At 40.9% G+C, this 26,603-nt stretch overlaps 1 protein-coding gene across 19 annotated transcripts in view; it reads right to left on the reverse strand.

The window, feature by feature from the left end:
• Positions 1-26,603, reverse strand: part of nrxn2a (neurexin 2a) — a 372,119-nt gene that overhangs the window by 115,105 nt on the left and 230,411 nt on the right. For 4 of the 19 annotated variants that reach the window (XM_059526526.1, XM_059526524.1, XM_059526525.1 and 1 more), the window contains exon 1: positions 820-2,330. The exons of the other annotated variants lie outside the window; for them this stretch is intronic. In XM_059526526.1, coding sequence (XP_059382509.1) covers positions 820-1,123 — 304 coding nt within the window. In that variant the 5' untranslated portion in view covers positions 1,124-2,330. Of the gene's footprint in view, positions 1-819; positions 2,331-26,603 lie in introns of those variants that run through there. 19 annotated transcript variants of the gene reach the window in all.

Below are 26,603 nucleotides of genomic sequence, written 5' to 3' on the forward strand. Positions count from 1 at the left end.
TATATATAAAGAAACTGAGCAGTGTGTAAAAGCCTAATTATTTGCAGTGTAAAAACAGTAATACTTTGACATCTTATTAACATTTAAAATAAGTGATTTTTTATGTAATTTATTTTTATGAAGGCAAAGTTTAATTTTCTGCAGCTATTACTGCATGATTTTTTCTGCTGATTTGGTGCCCAATAAATATTTGTATTATTACAATTTTGCATTTCAACAAAAGGTTGAAGACCATGAATCAAATAAATCACAACAAAAACTCTATTGTACCTATTGTAGAGGATTCAAGACCTGGATCACAATCCAAACACCAGAAAAATAAATATGCTTAAGCAACTAGAAACTCTACCAGGATACTAAAGGGCAGCTCTTCGACTTTGAGGATTATCGCTGTAATATGACAAGCTCACTGAACACTCAACATATGCTAGAGCTCAGCAGGAAGAAAGGTTGTCAATGCAGCACACAATCTTTGATTGACACAGGAGTCAAAAAAGATGCCTGGCAAGGAATAGTGGTGTGGCTGGACATGAAAAGGAGCACATCTGGTTAACACTTTTATTTAACAAACCCATCTCTCCTCTAGATCTGCAGTAAGTGCAAAGAGCACAAGGGTACTCCCCATGTGATCTATTAAGGCACAGATCAAAGCATACACATGACGTACCAAGTAAAACTCGGGGCATGCACGCACATATCAGGGTGTTGCATTAACAGCCTGCTTTCCAGTGTAATAACTCTCCTTAATCAAATCAAAGCTTTCTAGACTCATTGGGTCTGAGCAGTCCATTCGATAAAGTGGAAAGAATGAGGGCTTACCGTGGCCTCCTCTTGTGAGGAAGGGCATCCTATTGATGGCGATGGGTACAGTACCATGCTTGTTATGGAAGTGATGGACATGATGTGTGGTGCTCAGGCTGGAAGACACACGGGCACTGGCCGTTCTGTCCGGCATCGAGGCCAACAAGGCCAGAGATAATGCCAATCTCCACCAAGAGCCGAGGCCCAGCCAGCTGCCTCCACCACACTCCCAGCCCAGAAGCACCATCTCCAGTCTGGGGCAAGAAGATCCGGCGTAGGCCCTTTCACACCCCATTTGTCCCACCCGTTGGAAAGAGTACATCTCAGAGAGGGTTGCCTATGTCAATCATTATCCACGGGTCAAGTAAACAATGCAGAAGAAAAAAATGCTACCCAAAGCCCAGAGGCTTTCACAATAGGTTTCCAAAGATGATAAAATCCTCAAAAAGAAGAAATTCCTTTCAAGTCCAGCTTCAAAAATCCAAAGGGGGGGAAAAACCAACTGGGCAGTTCCTCCTAGCTTTCACGCTTGGAGACTATCAAAAAAGAAAGAAAACCAAACAAGGGAGCTTGTCTGCGAAGAGGAGGAGGGCAGGCTCAATTGAGTCGATAATAATCTGCGCTGCTACTCCCAAAAGCGTTCTAATCACGGCCGCGAGGATCAATATTTCTTGATGCAGATTTCGTGGCTTAATTGATGAGGGGTGAAACGCTCCAGGTGGAAGAGGTGCCGGGAGGTGTCTCCCTTCGAGTTCCCAGCCTCAGGTACGGCTTACGTGCTATTTAGACCACTCTCCCTCAGAGGGCAGCTCCTCTATCGCGCAAGAGGAGATAAGAGACATCCCGGCGGCTAATGGATTATTCTAATGCCGATTAAAAGATGACAGAAAACCGAGAAAGGAGGAAACAGATAGGATGAGACTGACCCGGGCGTAATGAAGTGCTTACGTTTCCTTTTCGCAGACGGAGAGAAAGGGAGACTTCTGCTGCAGCATGGTAGAAGAGAAAAGCTGCAAATAAATAAATAAAGCTGGCTGTGACTCCTGACGCGTTGGCTGCAGATGCACCGCGGAGCTTCTCTGCTGTGCGTTCCCTCTCGAAGTGGAAGACCTGGAATGGAGCTGGATCAGTTTTCCAGCAGCATCCTGGATCACTCTCTTGGATTGTTGTCTGTGCCTCAGACGCGGACACTGTATCGATTAGCGCTGCATTTTATCCCTCTTTTCTATTTTCCCTCCCCCTTTCCGAGAAGCATTCACTTGCTAATGTGCTTAGTCTGACAGTGTTACCAGCAAAATGCCCCTTGCAGCCTAAGTGTGGACGACCAAAATCCGTACGTACACCGCTGTGGTGAAATGCATGCTAATTAAATTAGGCTCCTCGCGATCCTCGATAGTTCTTCTTCTGGGATTGATGAGACTGACAGCAAAAGGCTGAGAAAAAAACCCTCAGAAAAAATAAGCGTTGCTTGCCGCAAGCGCAAGGTGCAGGACACACGGTTCTCCTTCTGGATGCTCAACCAGAAACTGCTACAGAGATGGGGATAGAGAGAGAGAGGGAGAGGGAGAGGGAGAGAGAAGGAGAGGAGAGCGGTGCAGTGTGTATCTGAGGAAAAGAGAGAAAGAGAGGGGAGGGGTGCACAGGGAGCAGACGATTGTAGTGCAAAAGCACACATGCAGACACATGAAGAAGCCAAAAGATGGAGAAGAAAAAAGAATCAGTTGGGCGGCACACACGCAGCCAGGGATACAATTTAAGGGTGCTGTGCATGCTCACCACAGCCTCTGAAAACACACCAGCCCCAGACTGCAGAACTTGACCAATGAGACTAGAAATAGAAAATGCTGTTTATTCCTGCAATTGTATGTGAAAGTGTCAAAGATAGACAGCTTTGTCAGCCAATGTGGAAATCATGCTTAGGAAATCTGAAATGTCTCGCTGGTGCCAGATGCAACCCACCCCCCTGCAACCCGGATAGCAGTAGTTGGTTCCCGATCTTGATGAATAATTTAGTATGAGACAAAATTTGACGGCAAATGCCTGCTGCTGTTTTTCTCTCACATTTTCTAAATGGTTCCATTTTATGTTCATTGTTTTAGATTGTTCTATTAAAGGTGTGTTTATTCATACAGAATCATGTATTAATTATAAAGGGTTAGACAGATATTCATATTCATTTATGTGTGTCTAAGTCCAATGAGATAAAAACTTATCGGTTTGTGACTTTCAGTTAATATAAAATTTGAGCCAGTCTACAAACAAAAATTACTTTCAGTAACCTACTGAAAAAATAAATATACTAAAATCTATTTTAAAAATATATTTATTTCATGCCAAGTATACCACAAATACATTTACATATTTATGTACTTAATAAAAATACCCTGTAATTGTACTTTTGGTGTCATAAACTTGTATTTTTAAAGTCTGAGACAAATGTATTTTAAATATTTTACTTTTTATACTATGTATGTGTGTGTGTGTGTGTGTATATATATATATATATATATATATATATATATATATATATATACACACAAATGTTTGTAAAAAAGGCTAGTTTAACATGCACGTTTGAGCTGATTTAGTCAGCTGAATTGCTAATGTAATTGCCAACGAACATAAAGAGATTAAGTGAAAAAAGAAACAACAAATTGGTAATCAATTGCAACACAGCATGTAGATACCCGCTTGGTATAATGGTAAGAATTAATGGAGGTCTCTTGCCTCAGCATGATACCAACTGGTTAAACTATGCTACATGGTAAGTTAGCAATTATCGGTTGCAAATATGTCATGGCTATGCATTAAAATATATCCCAACACAAATTTTGTTTCAATAGGACATCTTTCAGTGCTCCAAAGAAAACTGTGCTCGTCGAGCAGTTGGATCCTTAATGGTTTTTGATCAGTAAAAATGTATAGACACAACAAATGATGATCGTTCCATCAAAATGTGTGAGAAAAAGCGATAGAGAGAGAGAGAGAGAGAGAGAAAGAGAGAGAGAGATGAACTGAATCTATGCTTCATACTTCAGATAAATCACCCAGGATAGAGATCTCAGTTGGGATTGCCTTGCCGGTTGAAAGGACGTGTGTGGAAAAAAAGGGCAAACAGCAAAGAGCCAGAGCCACCTTTCATGGTGACAGGAGGGGAGAAGCAGGCCATTATTCAGACACAGGGAAGGAGCGAAGGGGGCCGGTGCCGACAATGAGCTGGGTTGATTGAACAGAATGGAGAAGAGGAGGGGTCAACTCTGTGTCACTGCAAACAGCAGCCAAGTCTGTAAATCCACTATGTCGGACGCTGCTAACGGCCACAGTTAGCTACACTGTAGCTACACTGTCAACTCCATTCAAATGAACACAGAGGCCTGCTCGTTGAGATTTAGCCCCGGGGCAGGCCAAGAGACGCCCATTCCACTGTAATCGATTTTCATTTCTCTGCAGACCGAGATACACAGGAGATAACCTTGAGATCAGGTGACGCTCTTTCAAGATGTGGAAAAACATCCATACTGAAGGATCTGGGATGCAGCGTCGAAAAATAATCAATGATGGTAGCCGCCATTTTCTGTCCAGAGGTAGAGAGAGACACCTGCGGCTCCGGTTGCATAATTAGACCCAGATAACCTCAAAGACTAATGATGGTGAAGGTTGAAGTGGAATTAGGGCGCCTGTAATTCATAAGAGGTGTCATCTATTGTCAGTCTGGTGGATTAGGGACTTTCTCCTCAGCGGCGATGATATCTTCATGAGGGTTCTCTGAGATGAAAGGCTGGTATTAATCAATTTGCCAACCCTGGGGTTGCTCAGCATGATAAGAGACGATGCTATCTGGACCGCACGCGCTTCTGGGTGCAAGGCGTCCCTGAGTTTAACCATCTGCCACCAGGCAGTCTTAGCTGTTGGCCATCTTCTCTTCACACAGCACGCAGGCCTACTCAGAGTCAGAGGGTTAAGGCTACATGCAGTGCATGTGATAAAGGTACTCACGAGGAGGCTAAACACCAATCATGTCCATTGTTTTGGCTTCAGAACCCGAAACACTTATGGTATCAGAGCACACTGCTGTTAGCAGAAAATTTACATGAAGGAATAAACAACACAGCCTAGTCTAGTCAGCTTTTATCCACACATTTATTCGCTATATATTGTTATGGGAAAATGTTAAAGGGAAAGTTAACTCAAAAATAACAGTTGTTTCATCATTTACTTACTCTTATCCTGATTCATACCCTACCTGGTCTTATGAAAAAAACGAACCTTTGGGAACTTTTTTGCCAGATGCGAAATATGTACCAATAAGTAATATCACAGCAGTTTCCAACAGAATGAACACTAGAGGTGGTAAAACATCAAGCACTTGTAAATGTTTTCATGCACAGTTATAATTATAGCTCCATATGTTTCACTTTCTGGACGTAAAAAGCTTGCTTGGTCGCTCAGTCGGCATGGATTTGGACTTATGATGCCGAATCCTTTAGTACGAATCCTGTCAAAAACATACTCACGATGAAAGAGCAGACAGATGCTAAAACGGCATTCTTGCGATTGCATTTTTACATCACATGTAGAGCAGATGGCACACTATTTTAAAATGTCACAGAGCAAAAGATTTATAGCGCCACTCAACGGACATTTCAACTGTTGTGACACCTACAAGAACAATGTCACATAAAATGTACCATATATACGTTCATCTGTTCCAGAAAAAACTCTTTTAGCACCACCCAGTGGACATTTCACAAACGTACATGGCGGCACGAATTTTGCGTCTTATGAAAAAGTTCCCAGAGATATGTTTTCGTCATGAGACCAGGTTGTCCAAACCTGTGTGACTTTCTTCCTTTTTAACCTGAGAAACTCAAAAAGTAGTGTCCGACAGGTTTGAGTTTTAATCTGTAGACAAAACATTGAAACATTGCTTCTTTTTTTTACAGACAAAGTCACACAGGTTTTAAAACCCTTTTAAAAAGGAAATGTGCTTGACTGCATTGAATGTGCACTTGTGGTGTACTTTAAATATACAAAGGATGTTTAAAAAAATGACAATATTAATGTAACTAATAATTTTTATAATTACCGTATTTTCCGGATTATAAGTCACACTTTTTCATAGTTTGGCTAGTCCTGCGACTTATAGTCAGGTGCGACTTATTTATCAAAATTAATTTGACATGAACCGAGAGAAATGAACCAAGAGATATGAACCAATAGAAATTTATTTATTTATTTATTTTTAATTTATTTAACATTACCGTCTACAGCCGCGAGAGGGTGCTCTATGCTGCTCAGTGCTCCTGTGGTCTACACTGAAGACATAGAGCGCCCTCTCGCGGCTGTAGACGGTAATGTTAAATAAATGCGACTTATAGTCCAGTGCGACTTATATATGTTTTTTTCCTCATCATGATGTATTTTTGGACTGATGCGACTTATACTCAGGTGTGACTTATAGTCCGAAAAATACGGTATGTAACATACTTCTGTATACTTTTGAGAAGCTTTACTAAAATACATCTAAATCATCATTTGTATAAAAATCTTCTGTTGTAGAAGAAGTCTAAAATACTAAAGAACGTGTTCATTTGAACCTATCCCTTTTGGGACAGGTCTATTTTTATTTGCCCTAACAATGGAAGAGGAAGGGAATGTTTGTGAAAACCTGCTTAAAAACATAATTTTTTTTTACAATTCCATTTCCTTAAAATAGCAGCACAGAAATGACTCAGTTCACCTATAAACGCTGTCGCCCACATTAGAACAGCTTTTTTGTTTTGTTTTTGCTGACAAAATAATGACTAGCCTATTGTAACATTCCCTGTTGGTCGGAAGGATCGATATCAGACGCCATTGAAAAATCAAATTTATTCCTTAATATTGTGTAATTCGTGATAAAAACCAACAGTTTAATGAGTGTGTTGGGATAAACAACAGGAAGAGAGTCATCATCTGCACTTTCCTGTCTCCTGAGCATTTCCACCCAAGACATTTGTGCAGTGGCCCCCGGGGAAGACGAGGCCGGATTAATAATGGCAGTTTTGGTATAATTACTCATAATGCCTGCCTCCTCTGGAACTAATGGCCCGCGGTTGAGATATCTGCTGGATTTAACTCAACTTAAAGAGACAGCACCTCACATTGCTCTTTAGGGGAAGGGAAGAAGCCCAGTGTGAATATACGCTTGGCTGCACCTAAACGCACTCATCCAAAACTACTGCGGTGCAAGGATCATTTGACAGGTTAAGAAGATTGCTTTGCCTTTTAATCTGTCCGAGGTAAGTTTGTGTTTGAGATTTCTGCCATTACAAAGGCTTCTATTCAAAAATCTGATATTATGTCCTGATTTATGAAAACGCAGACTATATTTTTCTTTTGTCTGCAGCACAAAAGATAAGGGGAAGGTATTAAGAACTCAGGAAATGGCGCGAGTGCCATCTACTCGTGGATTCTGGCTTATCAGAACAAATTCTGCCTGAGCCAGCTCTGCTCATGTCTGCTGAGAGTATATTAAAGCAAACAACATTAAACCAATGGGATCTGGATCCTGGCACGTTAAAGAGCAAATATATGGTATAAAAGATATGAGATCCAAAGAAAATGAAATTCTCCCTTAAGGTAATATAAAATACAGAATAGAATAGAATAGAATAGAATAGAATAGAATAGAATAGAATAGAATAGAGCTGTTTACACTACTATCCAGAAGTTTGGCAAGAAAGAAATTTTATTTTTATTTTTTCTAAATAAATTAATACTTTAATTTAGTAGGGTTACATTACATTGATCAAAGGTGACATTAAAGGGATAGTTCACTCAAAAAAAAAAAAAGAAAAGAAAATTCTGTCATAATTACTCACCCTAATTTCGTTCCACACCCGTAAGACCTCTGTTCAGCTTTGGAACACAAATTAAGATATTTTTGAGCTCTCTGACCCTCTCAAACAGCCATGTACGTAATTACCATGATCAAGATCCAGAAACATATCAAGGACATTAGTAAATAATTCATGTGACATCAGAGGTTCAACCATAATTTTATGAAGCAATGAGATTACTTTTTGTAATCAAAGAAAACAAAAATGATTTTATTCAACAATTTGTCTCAGAATTCATCAAAAATTTCTTAATTTGTGTTCCGAAGGTCTTTCGGGTTTTAGAACGACATGAGGGTGAGTAATTAATGACAGAATTTTTAAGTCGTTACTCGATACAATTATGTATTGCCTGTATGTAGACACACCAAATCATGGGACTCCATTATGGTGGGGATGCTAGAGGTCGCTGCAAGGTTTTAGATTTTTTATTTAGCTTTTAAAACTCTAGCAAACAGAGTTATTTAATGGCAATTCTGACAAACATTAACCTCAGTGCGTAATGATCTGAAAAAAAAAAACCTGCTTATAGAAAACAGATGACTTCGAATGTGAGCCCAGCACTGCAAAACAGGGAAGTAGCACAAGAAACCATCAGCACTTGGCCAAGCGAGGCAAACTTGGTTCCTCATCTGCCTGTGGAGTATACAGTCAAGAGTGTGTGAGAAGCAGCATGCTGCTGTCCATGTGTTCTGCAGGCCTGCCCACATGGTGTCAGTGCACCAGGAGACTCATCATTCATGGTGGGTGCCACAAGAAGGGCAAGTAGACCGTACGAGCATGCGCATGTACATAGGTAGGTGGGACTATGTGTGTGTGTGTTTGTGTGTCTAGGGGCCAGGTGCCACTAGAAATGAACCCAACCATCTGTGACAGAAATACTTCTTCCCATTATGTGAACTGTAAAGGCCCACCTGTGCAAAAGCCAGCCCTTTGGCAGGGTGGGATCCACTCCAGCAGCAGTAGGCTTTAATTTCAATTAGGACAGCTCACACTTGTTCTCAGAGCCAACATTAGACAGATACATCTGAGGGCACAATGTTAAAGGACCATCTCCGCTGAAGCATTTAACAAGCAAGACACCAGTCACAATGGATTTCTTTGGATTTTGGTGAAGGAACCTAGTAGACAATATTTAATTTGACAAGTATGAAAACGAGGATTTGAATTCTGTTCAAACTGTTCTGTCTTAGGTTGTAGGTCAAGTCAAGTTTTCAAATCTTTGTCATTATTTTATCTGTTTTTAAAAAATAAGAACAAATATACACATCACAAATATGCATAATATACAAATAAAATAAAGTGCTTTATTTTCATGTATAATAGGAATAAAAAAGTATAAAAATTAAACACTGATTTCTAAAGCAACTGTATTAAAGCTCTTCAGTCAAGAATAGTGAGTAATTTTTCTCTTTGTGTTTTGTTGCTTTTATTAATATACAAGCACATATCCGTTTTAAATATCAACTGTTTACTTTCATTTGAGACATAATCAACTGAGTCTTTATGTAAACATTGTATGTTTTTAATGTATTAGCGCAAAAGATAACTTAGTACAGTAATCAGATGCTGTATGACCGGCTTTTTTGTGCCCGCATGAAAAAGCGCATGTCAGACCAGCGTGCGAATTAAACATTTAACCATCAAGGCTTTAAAGCACATGCAAATAATGTACTTTTGTGATTGCAAATAACTGCAGTGTCCTGTGAGAGTAACTCTACCGATGAGTTAACGCTGAAGTGAATGTATGTGGTGTATGGAGGCGCCAGACCTGCAGCTGATAGAATGTGCGCTTTAGCACGATACTACAATATTTTTTCAAAAGATTATATTGATTTTTATTTCAACTCATCATCAGCCTAATTCATATTGAATACATTTCTTGAGTCAATTAGAATTAGCTTTAGTAAGAATAACACTTTTATACATGTTAAAGTGATCAAAAGTGACCGTAAACACACAAACATTTTTTTTAAATAAACGCTGTTCTTTTAAACTTTCTACTCATAAAAAAAAAATCAGAAAAACATTGAGTTATATTAATCACAACACTGAAGACTGGTGCAACGGATGCTGAAAATTCAGCTTTGCCATCACAACAATAAATTACATTTGAAAATATATTCAAATTTCAATAATATTTCATTCACAATATTACTGTTTTTACTTATATTTGTTATGAAATGCAGCCTTGGTGAGCATAAAATACTTCTTTCAAAAACACCAAAAAATCATACCCACCCAAATGTCAAATTAAATATAGGTTGTCAAAATATAAATTATTTGTATGCTTTCTTTTGGATTAAATCAACCAAACAATGCTGAACGACATATCATAACATGCCCATCAAAACATACACAAAGCTTCCTCACTGGAACAATGTTAAGCCTAACAAGAGCAACATCAAAATAAAAGTAATTTCCTTAAATTAGAAAAAAAATCTGAATCCCCAGAGCCCTAAACATCGTCTGCTTATGCCAGTCACATCCTGAGCTCATAACCCAGGGTAGTACTGTCATCGTCGGCCTTATCAGATGCTGTATAATCCTCTTAGGTTGAGGGGGGAGGAGGTTTATATACTATATGCAAGCGGCGTCTCATCGTTTACCCCTTGATGTGATTAAGCTTGAAATAACTGAGCCAATTTTATGGATATAGGCAGGATCAGTCCTATTGCCGTTGTCAAAAGTTACGCTTGAGAGGAAGCTTTATGGTGGGTGCACGGACTCGTTCGTAGGTGTGGTAATGGAACCATGTAGTATTGATGTGTTACATCATCTGAATTATTTTGGGTTAAAAACAAAAAACAAAACAAGCAATGCCAGATTTTGAGATGGCATGTTTATCGAGTGGTTGCAGGTTACAGTCAATTGGCAGTGAATTGAATTCTTCTTTTCCTTGATTATTTGAATTAACAGCTATGGATCACAAATACTGCTGAAAAGCCCCTGGAATTATCTAATAAGCAAATTACTTAAATGAATCCGCTTAGAGGTGAGAGATTAAATCTTTTCATGTGGAACATTTAGTAATTCAAGAAGGCATCTGAAACCAGCCAAAGGCAGGTGCTGAGCCAAGATAGAGCCAGACTCACTCTTAAACTCTCCACACTGTTTATAAGAGCACATCATACTGCTGCACAGAAAGATGATCTCGCTGTCAGATAAAGTCCACTGATTTGTGCTGCTTCTGTAGACCAAAACTTCTTCAAAGAGTCGGATGATATATATGGAAAAGAGCAAATGCTGGACCGTGTAGTCAAGTATAGACTCTACAATTAAATGCATAAAACACTGCATAATGTTATACCCTGGGACTACAAATACTCACCGAGGGAAAGATGAATCATTTGTAATAGAAAATGACCAAGGTCTTCGGCATGACAAAGAAAATTAGTTTAATATTACACTGCTTTTTAATTTATGACAGACACAGCAGGATTAATGCTGACAGCCCGTGGAGACTTTTATTTTAAATAAAAATACTGATCAAAATGAAATGAAAGCAGTCATGTAGGGTCGTGAAAGAAGCTGGACTGTGTAGATCCAGAGAGGCGGAGCTATGTGCTATATGATAATGATTCAGTTTATGAAGATATCCAACATGTAGTAAAGTAATAAAGTAATAAATCACATATAATCCAATATAAAAGTAGTTTACCTGGGTTGTGAATGTGAGCTTGCAGTGTGTATTGAATGGGATTCAATAAAAAGGCAGTGAACCGTGAGATAATGGCAAAAAGTCTTTCTAATGAGTTGTCCTTGCGGGCTGAAAGTAAAAAAGACACACAACGTGTACAGTTCGTTTCATGTTCAAACGACTACAATGAACCCGTTGCTTTTCGTGAATCAACAATAAAAAACACAAACAGTATAGTGTAATTCACAATCAAATGACTCTAATGAGCCAGTTATTTTAATGAATTGTTAAGTCATTGCTTGGAATAATTATAAACAAAACAATGTACAGTTTACAGCATTAGCAGAGATTGATATGCAAATAATGTATATGTCAGCAAAATAAAAAAATATACTAAAATAAATATACTGTATATAAATATATCAGAAGTGAATCAAAATCATTCTGAATCGAGGACTTGTGAATAAGAATCTAATAGAGAAATCTGTAGTCCTATCCCTAGTGTTTTTGAGCATTTAAGTTTCATTTAGATTAATGCATTTTAATTGTAGATAAAACTTTCATCCATTTGGATGGCACAATTTTAACAAATGTATAAACTTCATATGATGCTTATTTGTCAGTAAAGAGCTTAATAGGTTAGTTCAGCCAAAAATCTAAATTAACCCATAAATTACCCTGAAGTCATCCTAAGTGTATATGACTTTCTTCTTTCAGAAGAATTCAGTTAGAGTTATTTAAAAAATGGTCTTTGATCTTTCAAGCTGTTTGATGCAACTTAGCAGGTGTTGCACTCCATCAGTCCATGAGAAGTTTAATAAAAAGCTCATCCATTAAAAAAAGTGACTCACACGGTTCCAGGGAGTGAACAAAGGCCTCCTATAGTGAATCGATGCATTTCTCTAAGAAGAATGTCCATATTCAAAACTTAATAATCACTTTAATCTAGCTTGCGCTCAAAGTTGTTAACGAAGCAGTTCAGGGGGAATCACATATGAGGTCAGAGCCTCTCAAAAGTGACGCATGCAGACACGCAGTGGAGAGATCAAAACAACACAAATGTTACTAATTAGAAGTACAAAACGAGAATTTGTAAAGAAGAATGTTGGAGGATTTCGATATAAGCCAAGAGGAGACTGGTTTTCCTTTGCTAATGTAAGGAAACTGCTTCCTTTGCTCCTGTTAACAAACGTTGGTTGGTTGGTTTTTTGCTCCTGTTTTCAAATGTTGGTTTTTGCAAAACGCTGACCTCATACGTCATTCCCCTGGAACTGCTTCCATTTTACAATCATGGGCGCAAGCTAGATTAAAGTTATTGTTATGTTTTGAATATGGATATTTTTCTTACAAAAATGCATCGATTCGTTACAGGAGGCCTTTGTCTCCTGTCCCTACACCCCCCACCATAGGTTAAGTAGTTCTTAACCTATTCCTTAACCTCTCTCTTAACGTTATGGCATGATTCCAGACACGTTCGTACGCAAAGTATATCTTCTGTAAGTCACACTTTCGTAAGGTTGGTCTGGACCATTCGTAAGCTCTCTTTTAGCGTTGTTTGAGCTCAAGACGCTACTCACCACCACTGTGCAGCAGTCTTTAGAAATCACCGCAGCGCAGTACAAGTCAAACTATGGAATGTTGACAATGTTGTGGCTCAACAATGATTTTATGTTATGGACATTTTAAGACTCATAATAAAATATGTTTGCAATGGATAAAGGCCTATTTATGAAGTTGACTTTATGTGGTATCAGAACTAATATGGTGGTAATTAGCCTATTTCGTAATGTAATTAAAGCGAATTGGCAATCACTTTTGATTATTAAAATCTGGCAAACAATTTGGCTCTAAATGGCTAAGATCTATAAATGGGTAAGCATGGCGGTGTCCAGTAAGTGACCAACTATGGCAGTGATCCAACGTGTCCTTAATTAAATCAAAGACGGAGCCGGACACGGAGCCGTTTAGTCCATGTCAATTTTTTTATTCGGCAAAACTTAAGCCCTTTTGACATTTTGCCTGACATGGCTATATTAAAAAAATAATTTGCCTCCCAAGACAACACATTATGGAGCTGCTGGACCTTCTCAGACCTGCGCTTGCCAGGCTAACGTGGTGGAATTTTGTTTTAAGCCCTGAAGTCCAGCTGCTTGCAGCGCTACGTTTTTTTTGCTACAGAGAGCTTCATCAAGGTCGTGGGAGAGGACTACTGCCTAATCAAGACCTCGGTGTGGAGGTGCGTCCACACTGTCACCAACGCCCTTCTGCGCCATGCCGGGGATTACATCCTGGTGGATGGCACACTCATTCCTATCGCCAATCCCTCAGTAATTGATCAGGCGTACATATCGCGTAAGGGATACGCGGCCATAAACGTGCAGGTTATAGTGGACCATAGGGGTGTGATCTCTGACCTGGTGGCAAGGTCCAGCAAAACTTCAAGTTCCTCTGACGAGAAGCTTGGTGCCCTTTTTTACGTTGCTTCCCCACCACATTCTGTATCTAACTCTCTTTCTTTCTGTTCATTGTAGATAGATAGCTTTTTATTGAAAATATTAACCAATGGCAATCAATACCGCACTAAACAGAAGTAACTGCAGCTGCTTGCCATTCAATTCTGATTGTAAAGTACCTTTCCATTAATATAAAAGTGTATTACATAATTTTTAGAAGTCGTAAAACCCATGTCAAGAAGCAGCACAAGTGGCACAACGGGATGAGGAGGGTGGATGATTAGCAAGGGATACCCGGTTCGTCTAACCGTCACAACATATCGTGTGAACATATTACTGACCATTTGATAATTTAATTTATAGTCTATATTTTACTGATAACTTAAACTATGTTAAAATTAATTTTAGTGGAATAATTTGAGGAATGTTTCATTTGCATAGAACGTGTTGTCTTTCTTAACGCTGTAATGCAACTTCGCTTGAAGAGGAAAATCGATTCCTGAGCAATCGTTGGCAACTAATTCAGCACCTTCACTCGGGACAGCGCTCTTGTAATGTCGGACATAAGAGGCAGTGTGCTAAGAAGCTTCCTAAGGGACACTTCGGGGAACACACTTAGGAACATAAACAACTTTGGTAAGATATATATTTCGAGGTCTTCTTAGCGTGCTAAGAGTCGGGGAACCGGGACCAGGTTTATATTATCAATAAATCCATGTGTTTTGATCTAATACATTTTAACCATTTACAACCATTCAAACGGTTTAACTGAACCAATGTACTTTGTTTTCACAATTTATGCTGACTCCAAGCAATCTAGGTAGCACTTTATTTTACAGTCCTGTTTCTCATGTACTGTACATACTATGAACTATGAACTATGTAATAACTAGGTACTATCCCTGAACCTAACCCTACGCCGTGTATTACCAGAACTTTCTTAGATAAATACACTATAAGTACATATAAGTAGACATACTGTAAAATAAAGTGCAACCTCAATTTGAATAAATGCATTTTGAAAACATTATTATTTAAATAAAATCAAATGAATTCAAATGGTACATGTTTCTTACCGGTTTCAATTATGTATGACCAAAAAATATGCATTGCATTAAGTTCATGTTAAAACTGTATAACCCAAATGGATAGAAATTTTATGTGCAATTCAAATACATACATTTAGAGTGAAGTTTTCAATTCCAGAACTGTGGGCATTAGTATAGAGATGGTCCTCCATATCATATGAGAACATTTGGAAAAGGGCTTATTTAATTTCATTACTATGATGAATGTTAGTCCGATTTATAATCTCTCAGTTCAAGATGATTCACATCTGATGCAACCGTCATATCTGAGGTCTGAATGTATGGTTTCTGTCCAATAAAGCAAGCGAGTCAGCAGTCGATATGACGCTATTACCAGCCCGCACCTGATTCAAACTCAAACTCACTCAGTTTGTGTTTTTATGTAAGTGGAAGTAGGGGGTGGACGGCCAAGGACTGTGGGTGGCGGGTCTGTCAGCCAGGTTCAGCCTGCAGCCGGGTCCAGTGATGTGTAAATCAGGTGGAGGTGGAGCTGAGGGCCAGCTTCGGACCGGCAGTAGTCCAGTTCAGCCCAGCAGAGGAGCAGCAGATTGAACAACCTGTCTCCGTTGTCATCATCCAGCCCACTGACATTGCGGCGAGGTGACAAAAACAACCCTGTCTGCCGCACAGCCAAACAACCGCAATCATCTCCGTAATGGCCTTGTCCACAGTGGCCCACGCGCTCGCTAGCTAAACTAACCAAGACATAACTGCACTGCAGTGCGGCTAGTGCCTGAGGAGAAAAACGATGCCTGTCTTTTCCTTAACATGGCCGGATTTCTCCGTCAACTGAGGCAACATCTCGCCATTGACCTGTGGAAGACATTCTATCCATCTCACGTTGGGAACGGCAATTGCTAAGTGCCAGGGCAGACCTATTCATAATCAGTCTGAGCAGATCACTGCTAATGCTAAGAGTGCCGGAAGAGGGATGAGGAGAGCCAGCGTCACAGAGGGTTCATTCATCAGGCACCTGCAGTGGGTCTGATACTGATACTAAAATACCATTTCTCCCAGGCCCGGACTGTGGGTGTGTGCATGATGGATGCACTAGATATACTGTTCCCACTCCACAGCAACCACACAGCCCACGGCTAACAGAGCGTAAGCTGTGCAAGCCAAAATGGCTTAAATGTGGCCGAGCTGTCGCGTATGAACACGCTTATTATGGTGTTGCCCAAATATTTTTCTTTAGGGAACCCCCAAAGCTCAATTACTTTACCATAACATTAAAAGCAATATTAATATTCACTACGAACCAAGAATAATCAGTGTCAGTGCTGGTGAAAAATAGATTCATCAGGAGATTCTCACCTTTTCCCTCAATGAGACACGTTGCTTGTTTGTCTATCACAGGTTTTGACAGTTCTCGAGGCAATCAAATTTCCAACTTTGCAGATCAGTAAAAATGATTCACATTTACTAATAAAATAATATTATCTAAAAATAATATAAAAAATTTGTACAGGGATAATGTCAACATACTATGAAAACACACTGTTGCTTTCAGAATTTTAACTTTTCTCCTATGTGGAATGAAGCTAATTATAACCAATAAAAGTAATAAACACTTCGCAAACTAGGCTGCAAAATGGCTTGTTCTGAACTTTCTGTAAGTTATACATTTACATGTCAATGAAACCTATTTGATATTCAGAAACTCGCCATACTCAATAACAGCAAGGTGATAAGAAGTATAGCATGCTGTTATTTCTAACACCAAATGAAAATAATCATGTGTGAGAATATTCCAGGCTGTGTTAAATACTATTTGAGAATTATGACCTGCGCCAGGAAAATGAGTTGGAATGCGCGCAGTCTAATTTTAAGCTAAAAAAAGAAAAAAGTGGAAAATGTTGATTTTGGTCAAATTTTAAGTTATCAGAAAAATCTTCTCATTAAGTCCTCATCTAGCAAACAAACCCTCCAAATACTGATTAAACATCTAAAATGATCTTTATTCGTACATTTTCTGAGAAGAGTACCTTTTTCTCTGCTCACTTCTCACGCTGCTGCTGACTGATATATGAATTGTGCAAATAACGGCACTTCAGCCAGCCAGCAATCCCAATAAATATACACATACTGTACTACACAGAATAACAGTATTTAAGTAAGTTATTTACACAAACATAATCTGTTATGTCTTAAGTTACCATCTGGGGAAAAACATCTGATGTGTATTATTACATCAGATCTGTGCAGCAGAGTAGGACTTACTATATAGGCTGTCTGTCTCATTAATGTTAATCTAACAATAGATCTAAAAGAAAAGATTGCTGCTTTTGATTGAACTGATTTTGTAGTTTTAATAATCAATTTATTAGTAATAAACACACGGAAGTGATTTAAATACATTTGATTATTTGTTTTCCTTACTTGAATGCTTTTGTTTAGATGTAAAATGAAAAATTGCAATAGGGCTATTTGTTTCTGTCTTATTTGTTCTACTGTTTTTTTTGTTGTTGTTGTTGTTGTTGCATCTCTTCTTATTTTTAATAACAAAGATAAAATAAAAATGGCTATATTGTGATTATGAATATAGTAATTAATATTAAAAAAAATAAGTGGAGGAAACTTAGCGATTTTGCTTTGAACACTTGAGATTTCAAATATTAATTATTTTGAACCTTCGATTCACCAAAGAATTCAGAAAAAAAAACTATTATACAAAATTATTAAGCAGCTCAAATGTTTTCAACATTGATAATTAAAGAAATGAGTAGCAAATCCGCATATTAGAATGATTGCTGAAGTAAATCATGGGTCACTGATGCTGAAAATTCAAACCATTCAAATAGAAAAGAGTTACTTTGAATTGTAATTTTCAAACAAATACTAGACAAATAAAAGAGTAATAGAAAAAGCAAATTATATTTCTTTTAAAATATATTTATTAAAATAATAATAATTAACATTAATATATAATGTAGTTTTATATTAGCATTTATTCTAATATTTTAAAATCAGAATTTCTGTGTTACAGTGTAAAATACAACCGAAACCTTTCCAAGTACTCCCTAGAAGCCAATTAAGTACCCGCGGGGGGTACTTATACTCCTGCTTGAAAATCGTAGCTTGAACAAAAATTCAAGAATAATAGTGTCTCCACTCCCACATAACCAAGTAACATTTATTAAAAAACACATCAAGTCACCAGTACACACAGACTTATCATGTAGGTGGCTGAACACAGAGCAGCTCCCACAATTCCCAGGTGCTTCCCACCCCCACCTCCTGCTGAATTGTGCTGTGCTCCTGCAGTGTCAGCATTCTTTGCTCCTTTCATTTGCTCCCAGTGTCCTCATCCCTGATTGGCCGATCATTACCCAGCCTCCATCAATCACATGCCTCTTTCTGATGGAGAGCGCTCAACACGTCTGTTACTACTGGCTCTCAAATAGTAACAAAAAAGGCAGGAGAAAGTTCGGCAAACAAATGTCTAAGGATTTATTTGTTAACTCAAAAGTTTACATAACCAAAGATCAAATTAAAGCAACAATTCAAACACAAAACAAAGCCGCTCTCTCCCGCTCTCTCCTTTTTGACGCGCCACAACCAAGCCCTCTTTATGCCATCAGCTGGGACACGCCTCGCGCGCCTGCACACCGCATCAATTAAGCACAGGAACTGACCTAAGATAACAACAAGACACGGAAATACAGAACAGGAGAAATACAGACAATCGCTGGATGTAACAACGTCACTTTCTTACAAACTATTGGCAAGGCTGTCAGGAACAATGAGGGTCACCGGTCTGTGCCCATGTAACCGTGAGATGGAGGCTGGAGGAAAAGGACGCTCTGGAGAGAATTGAAGCTCGCCAGGCTATTGTTTGGGGTTACAGTCATACATATGATTATTTGCCCACAAAGCATCTCCATAGTGCTGATGGTGGGTTTGAAATGCGTGAGTAGGAGGTGAGGGCTTTGGGCTGCTGCTGTCTTTGGCTCTGCTGTAAACAGCCCTGGCTAGACTTGATGCTAGCAGCCACGGTGAGTCATATCACCTAGCGATGCACACAAACACATTAGCTTTCCAATTAGAGGCAACTGGGTTCTCTGAAGCCCCTTCCTCACGCTGGGCCTAAAGTTGGGCCAACCTCAAGGTTTTTGACACGAAGGGGACAGCAGGAAAGGAACGAGTGAGTCAGAGGCCGAACAGAGGACAACTGGAGTCAAAATAACACTATAAATGGGGGGGAAGGACAGCACGGGACCCACTGGACAGGTGTCCTCGTTGACGCTCTCTCAGAGTGGGGCAGGGTTGATAGTTGGGCCTCTGAAACACTCCATCAAAACGCCATCAGAGACACAGATCTATCTCATGCTGGGATATTTTTAGGTCATCGTCAAGGAACAGCATCTCCTTGATCTTTGATGTGTGCAAATGTTCTATGTCTGCCAGTGCATGATTTCCTGCTGTTCTATTTTCATTTCAATAACAATACAGGTAAACGGTTAGTATATAGGTTTAATGAGAAGATGAAAAATACAATGGGCCTTATTCACAAAAAAAATTACATTCTTTACAAATCCATTCTTATGTAAACAGTGCCATTGAATTGAATGAGACAACTAACCATGCTTTTACATACAATTCACACACAAATTGACAAACAGTCATAATTTAGATTTTTATGACCATGTTTTTACTAATTAAATACAAATCTATAGATGCTCAGACTCCTAAAGAGTACATAAGTGCTATTTTTTCAGCAGCATTGGTTTTGGAAGTATTTTTTCCATTCATTTTTAACTTAATAATAATAAAAAAAAAGAAAAAATATATATATAAGTGCTATAAGCCATAAGCCAACATTACAAATTTTTATTTGAAGCAAAACAATATTTGAAAATCTGACTAAATTATAAAGATACAAGACTGTGTACTTAACTGATTCAGTCAGGAAAAGAACTACAATCAAAGTTTATGATTATTGAGACCGACTCAATATCATTTGGGGTGTTTCATAGGAGTGAGTTCCCTGCAAATTCATTTGGTGCAATTTACTTGCTGTGACTCTCTGATTAGTGGAATTTTCTCTATTGAGAGTGAGGAGTTGTCGTCATAGCACAGAGCCCCTCCCCTCTATATCACAGTCTCCGCCATGTTGGCAGGACACCGGTGACGAAACAGGATTGTTTACGTCTGTTGTTAACTTGGTACTAGAGGAGGTTCTCGCAATTTTGTTTTACCATTTGTTTTAAAAAATGTTTTACCATGCCTGGAAGTTACTGCTGCTTTAAAAACTGCTCCAGTACCTCACATGATACATATGGAACACATAGGAACAATGGAATACAGTTTTTTTTAGGTTACACCAAGCGCAAAACAGCGGTATTTGGAGAAGCTCTCAGGCATCCAAAATATCTTGTTTTTGGTGTAAGTTACTACACAATGCAGGAGTTTAAAAGCCACAAGTCTTTGGAAAGTTACGAGGCTTTCTGCTGTGGCTGGGTCCATCTCAAGCCCCCAGGTGAGGAAAACAGCGTTGTACTGGCCAAAGAAAGTTTCTTCACATGCGTTTTAGCATGTTATAATTACATTGTGTTGACACTTCTTGACCAAAATGACAAAAGTAACTTAAATAACTGCCACTGTTTCGTAAAGACTAGATTGTAACGAGATGTTCAATGTACACAAAATTTTCCAACATGTTTTGATGTAGGGTAAAGCTGTGTATGTTTAGTTATAATTTGATATATGCCCAATGACACATACTGTACCAGGTTTTTGTGTTGGGGGCTGCAAAGTGGACAAACCAGTTCTGGGTCGGCTAGGGTAGTTAAATGTGTGATTGCAAGATGTAAATGTCCTGGTTAGATTAAACCCATTAACAGCGTGAATGCAAGGTGACTTACATCGTAAACAATATAATTCACAATGTCCATATGTGTGCACGGTAAATGGTCCAGGTCTCTGTGCCTCTGCAGGGAGCTCGTATGGGTCGATATTTTGGATGTCTAAGAGCTTCTCCAAACACCGCTGTTTTGCACTTGGTGTGAGCTTGTTTCTGTAAGGTCCCCTTTCTTTCGCCTCATCTTTTTGCATTGCTTTACTTTCTTCCTTTTCTTTCTCGTATTCATAGATCCGTCTCTGTTCCAACGACATAATAAATGCGCAAAAATTAAAGAGCTCTTAAATGTTTAGTCACACCTCTGTGAAGTTCTGAAGGCATTGCCCCTGGCAACCGATAGCGTGCCCTACCATCATGGCCGACCGGCTCAGACCCCTCCCAAATCAACCCAAATCGGCACGTGACTCCTCACTCTCAATAGGATCATGGGTAATGTAGTTTTTCAATAAATATTCCTCTGTCACAAACGATTATTAAAAAAAAGTCAAATTGAAGTACACTACTTGGTTTAAAAAAGCATATACTACAATTTAACATCCTGAAATGTGACAATATATGCATCTTATCTCTAAAAATAAATTTCCCTATGGAGAAAATGAATTGAGATTTTGCTTCCGGAACCTCAATGTTGCACTGTATATTATGATTCTTTAAAGATGGGCACTCCACTATGTACTACACATGACCAGGAAAAGCATAACATAAGAGAGACATTTCAGACATTATCAGTTCCCTTTCAGTCGGTCACTCTCGACGCCACGTCGGTGACCGACGAATATGGGATATCGATTCGATAGACCAATCTACTTCGAGTGTAAACTAAATGAGCCAATGCACATTGGCATGCAATTATTGCATCCAGCTGCCGCTGATCACTGTGTGAGTATAAGAAGGCAGCAGGTGCAATGCATACCAGCTTTTTGCTTCGGAGCCGAACGTTAGTATCGCTCTGCTCAACTGTGTGTTGTGAACTATGAGTTCAGCACGCTCTCGGAAGCTTCGTGTGTTGTCGTTCCTGTGTCGAGTGGATTGCACACTTCAGGCTGCACTACCCCTGTCATGTTGCAAGCGGCCAATTCCCCTGTGCGCCTCAGCACTAAAACAGCATTTCCCAAAGAGCAAATTTCTCTAAAAGAGCTTCACGGGTGCGTTTTTGTAAAGACGATGGATTGTCCTTATAAGGATGCCGTTTCACCCCTGCGTTTCTGGCTAAGGCACTGAAGGACCTGCACGAGGGTGGTCACGATCCAGCGCTTCTGGAAGAACTCCGAACCGCCACTGACCTTGCGCTTCGAGCGACGAAGGTCACCGCGAGTTCACTGGGTCGTGTGATGTCCACATTAGTGGTCCAGGAGTGCCATCTTTGGCTGGGTCTGGCAGACATGAGGGACAACGACAAGGTCCGGTTTCTCAATGCCCCTGTGTCCCAGACCGGCCTCTTTGGCGACGCAGTCGAGAGCTTTGCCCAGCAGTTCTTGGCTGCCCAGAAGCAGTCTGAGGCGATCCGACACATCCTGCCCCGGCGGGCAGCTGCTGCCTCCACTTGCCCACTGGTCGCAGTACCCCAGCCTGCTCGTTGCTGAGGGCAGCCCCCTGCATCCACCCCCGCTCACGCGCCGCATCTGCAGCAGCCTCCATGTGGTGCCGTAGAGCTGGGAGCAGGCAGGCTGCCCCTCCCGTCCTGGCCCCCGTCAAACCTGGCGGTGAGCAGAAGAGCAAGAGGCCCCGGGACGGGTGACGTTTGCATTCGAAGGACGGGCATATCAGTACAAGGTCCTGCCCTTCTGGCTGTCCCTGTCTCCCTGTGTCTTCACGAAAGTCACGGAGGCAGCTCTCGTTGCTCTCAGAGAGCAGGGTGTTCGCATTCTCAACTACTTAGACGATTGGCTGATACTAGCACAGTCTCGAGATCAGTTGTGCGAGCACAGGGATGTGGTGCACCTGAGCCTGTTGGGCCTTCGGGTCAGCTTGGAAAAGAGCAAACTCTCGCAGAGGCAGAGGATCTCTTTTCTCGATATGGAGTTGGATTCGGTCGAACAGACACGCCTCACAGAGGAACGTGCGCGGTCGGTGCTAGCCTGCTTGAATATGTTCAAGAGCAGGACAGCGGTCCCACTGAAACTCTTTCAGAGGCTCCTGGGGCATTTGGCAGCCGCGGCGGCACTTACACTGCTTGGCCTATTACATATGAGACCGCTCCAGCACTGGCTTTATGGCCGAGTCCCGAGGTGGGCATGGAAGCGCGGCACTCACCGGGTCCAAGTTACACCGGCCTGTTGCCAAACCCTCACTCCGTGGTCAGATCTTGCATTTCTCCGGGCAGGGGTGCCCCTAGAGCAGATCTCCAGGCATGCTGTGGTCTACACGGATGCCTCCACCACTGGCTGGGGGGCCACGTACAACGGGCATACAGTCTCAGGGGTTTTGACGGGCCTGCAGCTGCAGTGGCAAATCAATTGCCAAGAGTTGTTAGCAGCACACCTTGCCTTCAACCGTCTCAAAGGTCTCTTACGAGGCAAGCATGTGCTAGTCCGAACGGACCACACTGCGACCGTTGCGTACATCAACCGACAAGGTGGTCTGCGCTCCCGTCGCTTGTCACAACTCGCCCGCCACCTCCTCCTTTGGAGTCAGAAGGTTCTGAGGTCACTTCGTGCTGTTCAGATTGCAGGCCTGCTCAATAGTACAGCCGACAAGCTGTCTCGAGCAATGCTCCCGGGAGAATGGTGACTCCATCCCCTGACGGTCCAGCTGATTTGGAGGCAGTTTGGACCCACTCAGGTAGACCTGTTTGCTTCTCCAGAGACCTCTCACTGCCAATTGTTCTACTCCCTGACCGAGGGAACTCTCGGCACGGACGCACTGGCACATCGCTGGCCGCAGGACCTATGCAAGTATGCGTTTCCCCAAGTGAGCCTTCTCGCACAGACACTGTGCAAAGTCAGGGGAGGAATAGGATCAAGTCTTGCTAGTTGCGCCTTATTGGCCCACGCAGACCTGGTTCCCCGAACTATTGCTCCTCGCGTCAGCCCCTCCTTGGCCAATTTCTCTGAGGAAGGATCTACTGACTCACAGATGGGGCACAATTTGGCACCCGCGTCCAGACCTTTTGAAACTCCATGTCTGGTCCCTGGACGTTACCCCAAGAGGTAGTGAACACCATCACCTCTGCAAGAGCACCGTCTACGAGACACGCTTACGCCTTGAAGTGGAACCTGTTCGTCGAGTGGTGTTCTTCTCGCCGAGAAGACCCACCAAAGATGCCTGATTGCGGTCGTGCTGTCCTTTCTGCAGCAAGGGCTGGAGCGAAGGCTGTCTCCTTCCACCCTCAAAGTCCAGGTTGCTGCTATTGTGTGTACCATGACCCCGTGAATGGGAAGTCTTTGGGTAAGCATGACCTCATCGTCAGGTTCCTTAGAGGGGCCAGGAGGTTAAAAAAAGTTTCTTTCATTGAAAACTCTGCTCCTGCTTGCACTGGCCTCCATCAAGAGGGTAGGGGACCTGCATGCATTTTCGGTCGACGATTCATGTCTAGAGTTTGGGCCGGCTGACTCCCAGGTAATCCTGAGGCCCCGGCCTGGCTACGTGCCCAAGGTTCCCACTACACCCTTCAAAGACCAAGTGGTGAACCTGCAAGCGCTGCCCCTGGAGGAGGCAGACCCAGCTCTGGATTTGCTTTGTCCCGTCCGAGCATGAAGGTGCTACGTAGACCGGACAAAAAGCTTCAGGACCTCAGACCAGCTCTTTGTCTGTTACGGAGGCCTGCAGAAGGGGAGTGCCGTCTCTAAGCAGAGGATGGCCCACTGGATTGTGGATGCCATAACCCTTGCTTATCAGGCTCAGGATGTTCCCTGCCTGTTCAGGTTGTGAGCTCACTCAACTAGAAGTGTTGCATCCTCCTGGGCGAATATTTGTAGAGCTGTGGGCTGGGCGACCCCTAATACATTCGCTAGGTTCTATAGCCTTTGTGTAGAGCCGGTATCCTCCTGTGTTCTCACCTCAAACGGGTAGTGGCACTGAGCTGCCGGGTCTCCGGCTCGGCTCCGAAGCGAAAACTTGGTATGCATTGCACCTGCTGCCTTCTTATACTCACGCAGTGATCAGCGGCAGCTGGATGCAATAATTGCATGCCACTGTGCATTGGCTCGTTTAGTTTACACTCGAAGTAGATTGGTCTATCGAAGTGATATCCCATATTCGTCGGTCACCGACGTGGCGTCTCTGTTCCCTCCTTCAGGGAAAGAGGATTACCATACGTAACCGAGACGTTTTTCTAGTGTTAGGAATAACAGCATCTGTCATACTCTCTCCATTTTACCTCACAGTGACCGGGTGAGAAAGATTTCTGAACAGCTAGCAGAAGTCACTGACATGCAAATGTGGACAGTCATGGGTTTAACAGTCTGTTATATATGAATATGATTAATCATGACCCATTTAAGCAATTCTTACCCCTCAATAAATATAATGTATTTCACAACATCTCAAAAGAAAGTATTAGAGTTGAATTGCTATACTGTATACTACCATTCAAAAGCATGGTGGCTGTACGATTTTTAATGTTTTTGTAAGAAGACTCTAATGCTCGCCAAGGCTGCTTTATTTGAACAAAAATACATTAAAAAAGCTGCAATATTGTATATATATTTACAATTTAAAAGAACTGTTTGATTTGTATATATTTGTAATTTTTTTTAGCAGCGATTACTCCACTCTTTAGTGTCACATGATCTTTCAAAAATCATTCTGAATTTGAAAAAAAAAAAAATAATAATGATGTTGATTAAAATTACTGTTTTTGTGGAAACAGTGCTACATTTTCAGTTTTTTCATTGATGAGCAAAGTTCAGAGGCATATTTTCGAAGACAAGATTTTCTTTATCATGTCTTTATCATTTTTGATCAATTTAATGCCTCATGTGCAATTTCAACTATATAACTATACACACACACACACACACACACACACACACACACACACACACACACACACACACACACAAACGTGTCCTTTCTGTTCATAATGTAAATGTACAAATCCCCATCTGTGCAATGCTCCTGCCATTATGCACTTGAATAGCTACACATTGTGACAGCAGTGACTATTCATGGCTCCGTGTCCACACATATTGTGGAACTGTAAATGTGATATACTCTCTATGTGGAGCAGCGTGTGCTTTCATGTTGCAAAGAACATATAAATGCCACCAAAACACCATGAAGTTTCCCTTGCCCTGCTCTCCAGAGCATTACATTAGTCTTGGAAATCCTGTAGCTAAAGGGCTAGCAGCCTTCACTTGGGTTTTGAATCAACACCTCGTCACAGTCTATTAAGAGTCTGATTGCCAGGTAATTATTATGCTCCCAAATTAGATTGGACCACATTGAAAGTAAATTAAATAATCATGCATTTACAGTTGCTCATCCAATGGGATGGCTGTACACACACATTAGGCTGATGTCAAAGACACGGCCATAAAGGTAGAACGTGAAATCCCTAGGGCTCAGGTTGATCACAAGGCGTACACTGTGCTCTGACAAAGTAGATGACATCAAATATGCTAATGAAGAGCTTAAAACTATAACAAATTTGGAATTTAAAAATGGCAAGGAGTCGAACGTCTCAGTAATATCCGCATACGTGCTACGCGTCTTAAGAGAATGTGACATTACATCTCACACCTTACAATTTTACACTTAAAATAATTATGACTCATTTAAAACTTGCTTAAGGAGTGTAACTACAGGAATGACCTGAGGTAACAACAAATGGATTATAAATGAAATTGCAGCACTTTCCTCTTCCCCTGTTGTAATTTAAGGTCAGATTAACAGGCTTGATGCAACGCCTTTATGCATAATTCATCTGTTGCAGTCATTTGT

Source organism: Carassius carassius, chromosome 36 (assembly GCF_963082965.1).
Source record: "Carassius carassius chromosome 36, fCarCar2.1, whole genome shotgun sequence".
Classification (NCBI taxonomy): domain Eukaryota; kingdom Metazoa; phylum Chordata; class Actinopteri; order Cypriniformes; family Cyprinidae; genus Carassius; species Carassius carassius.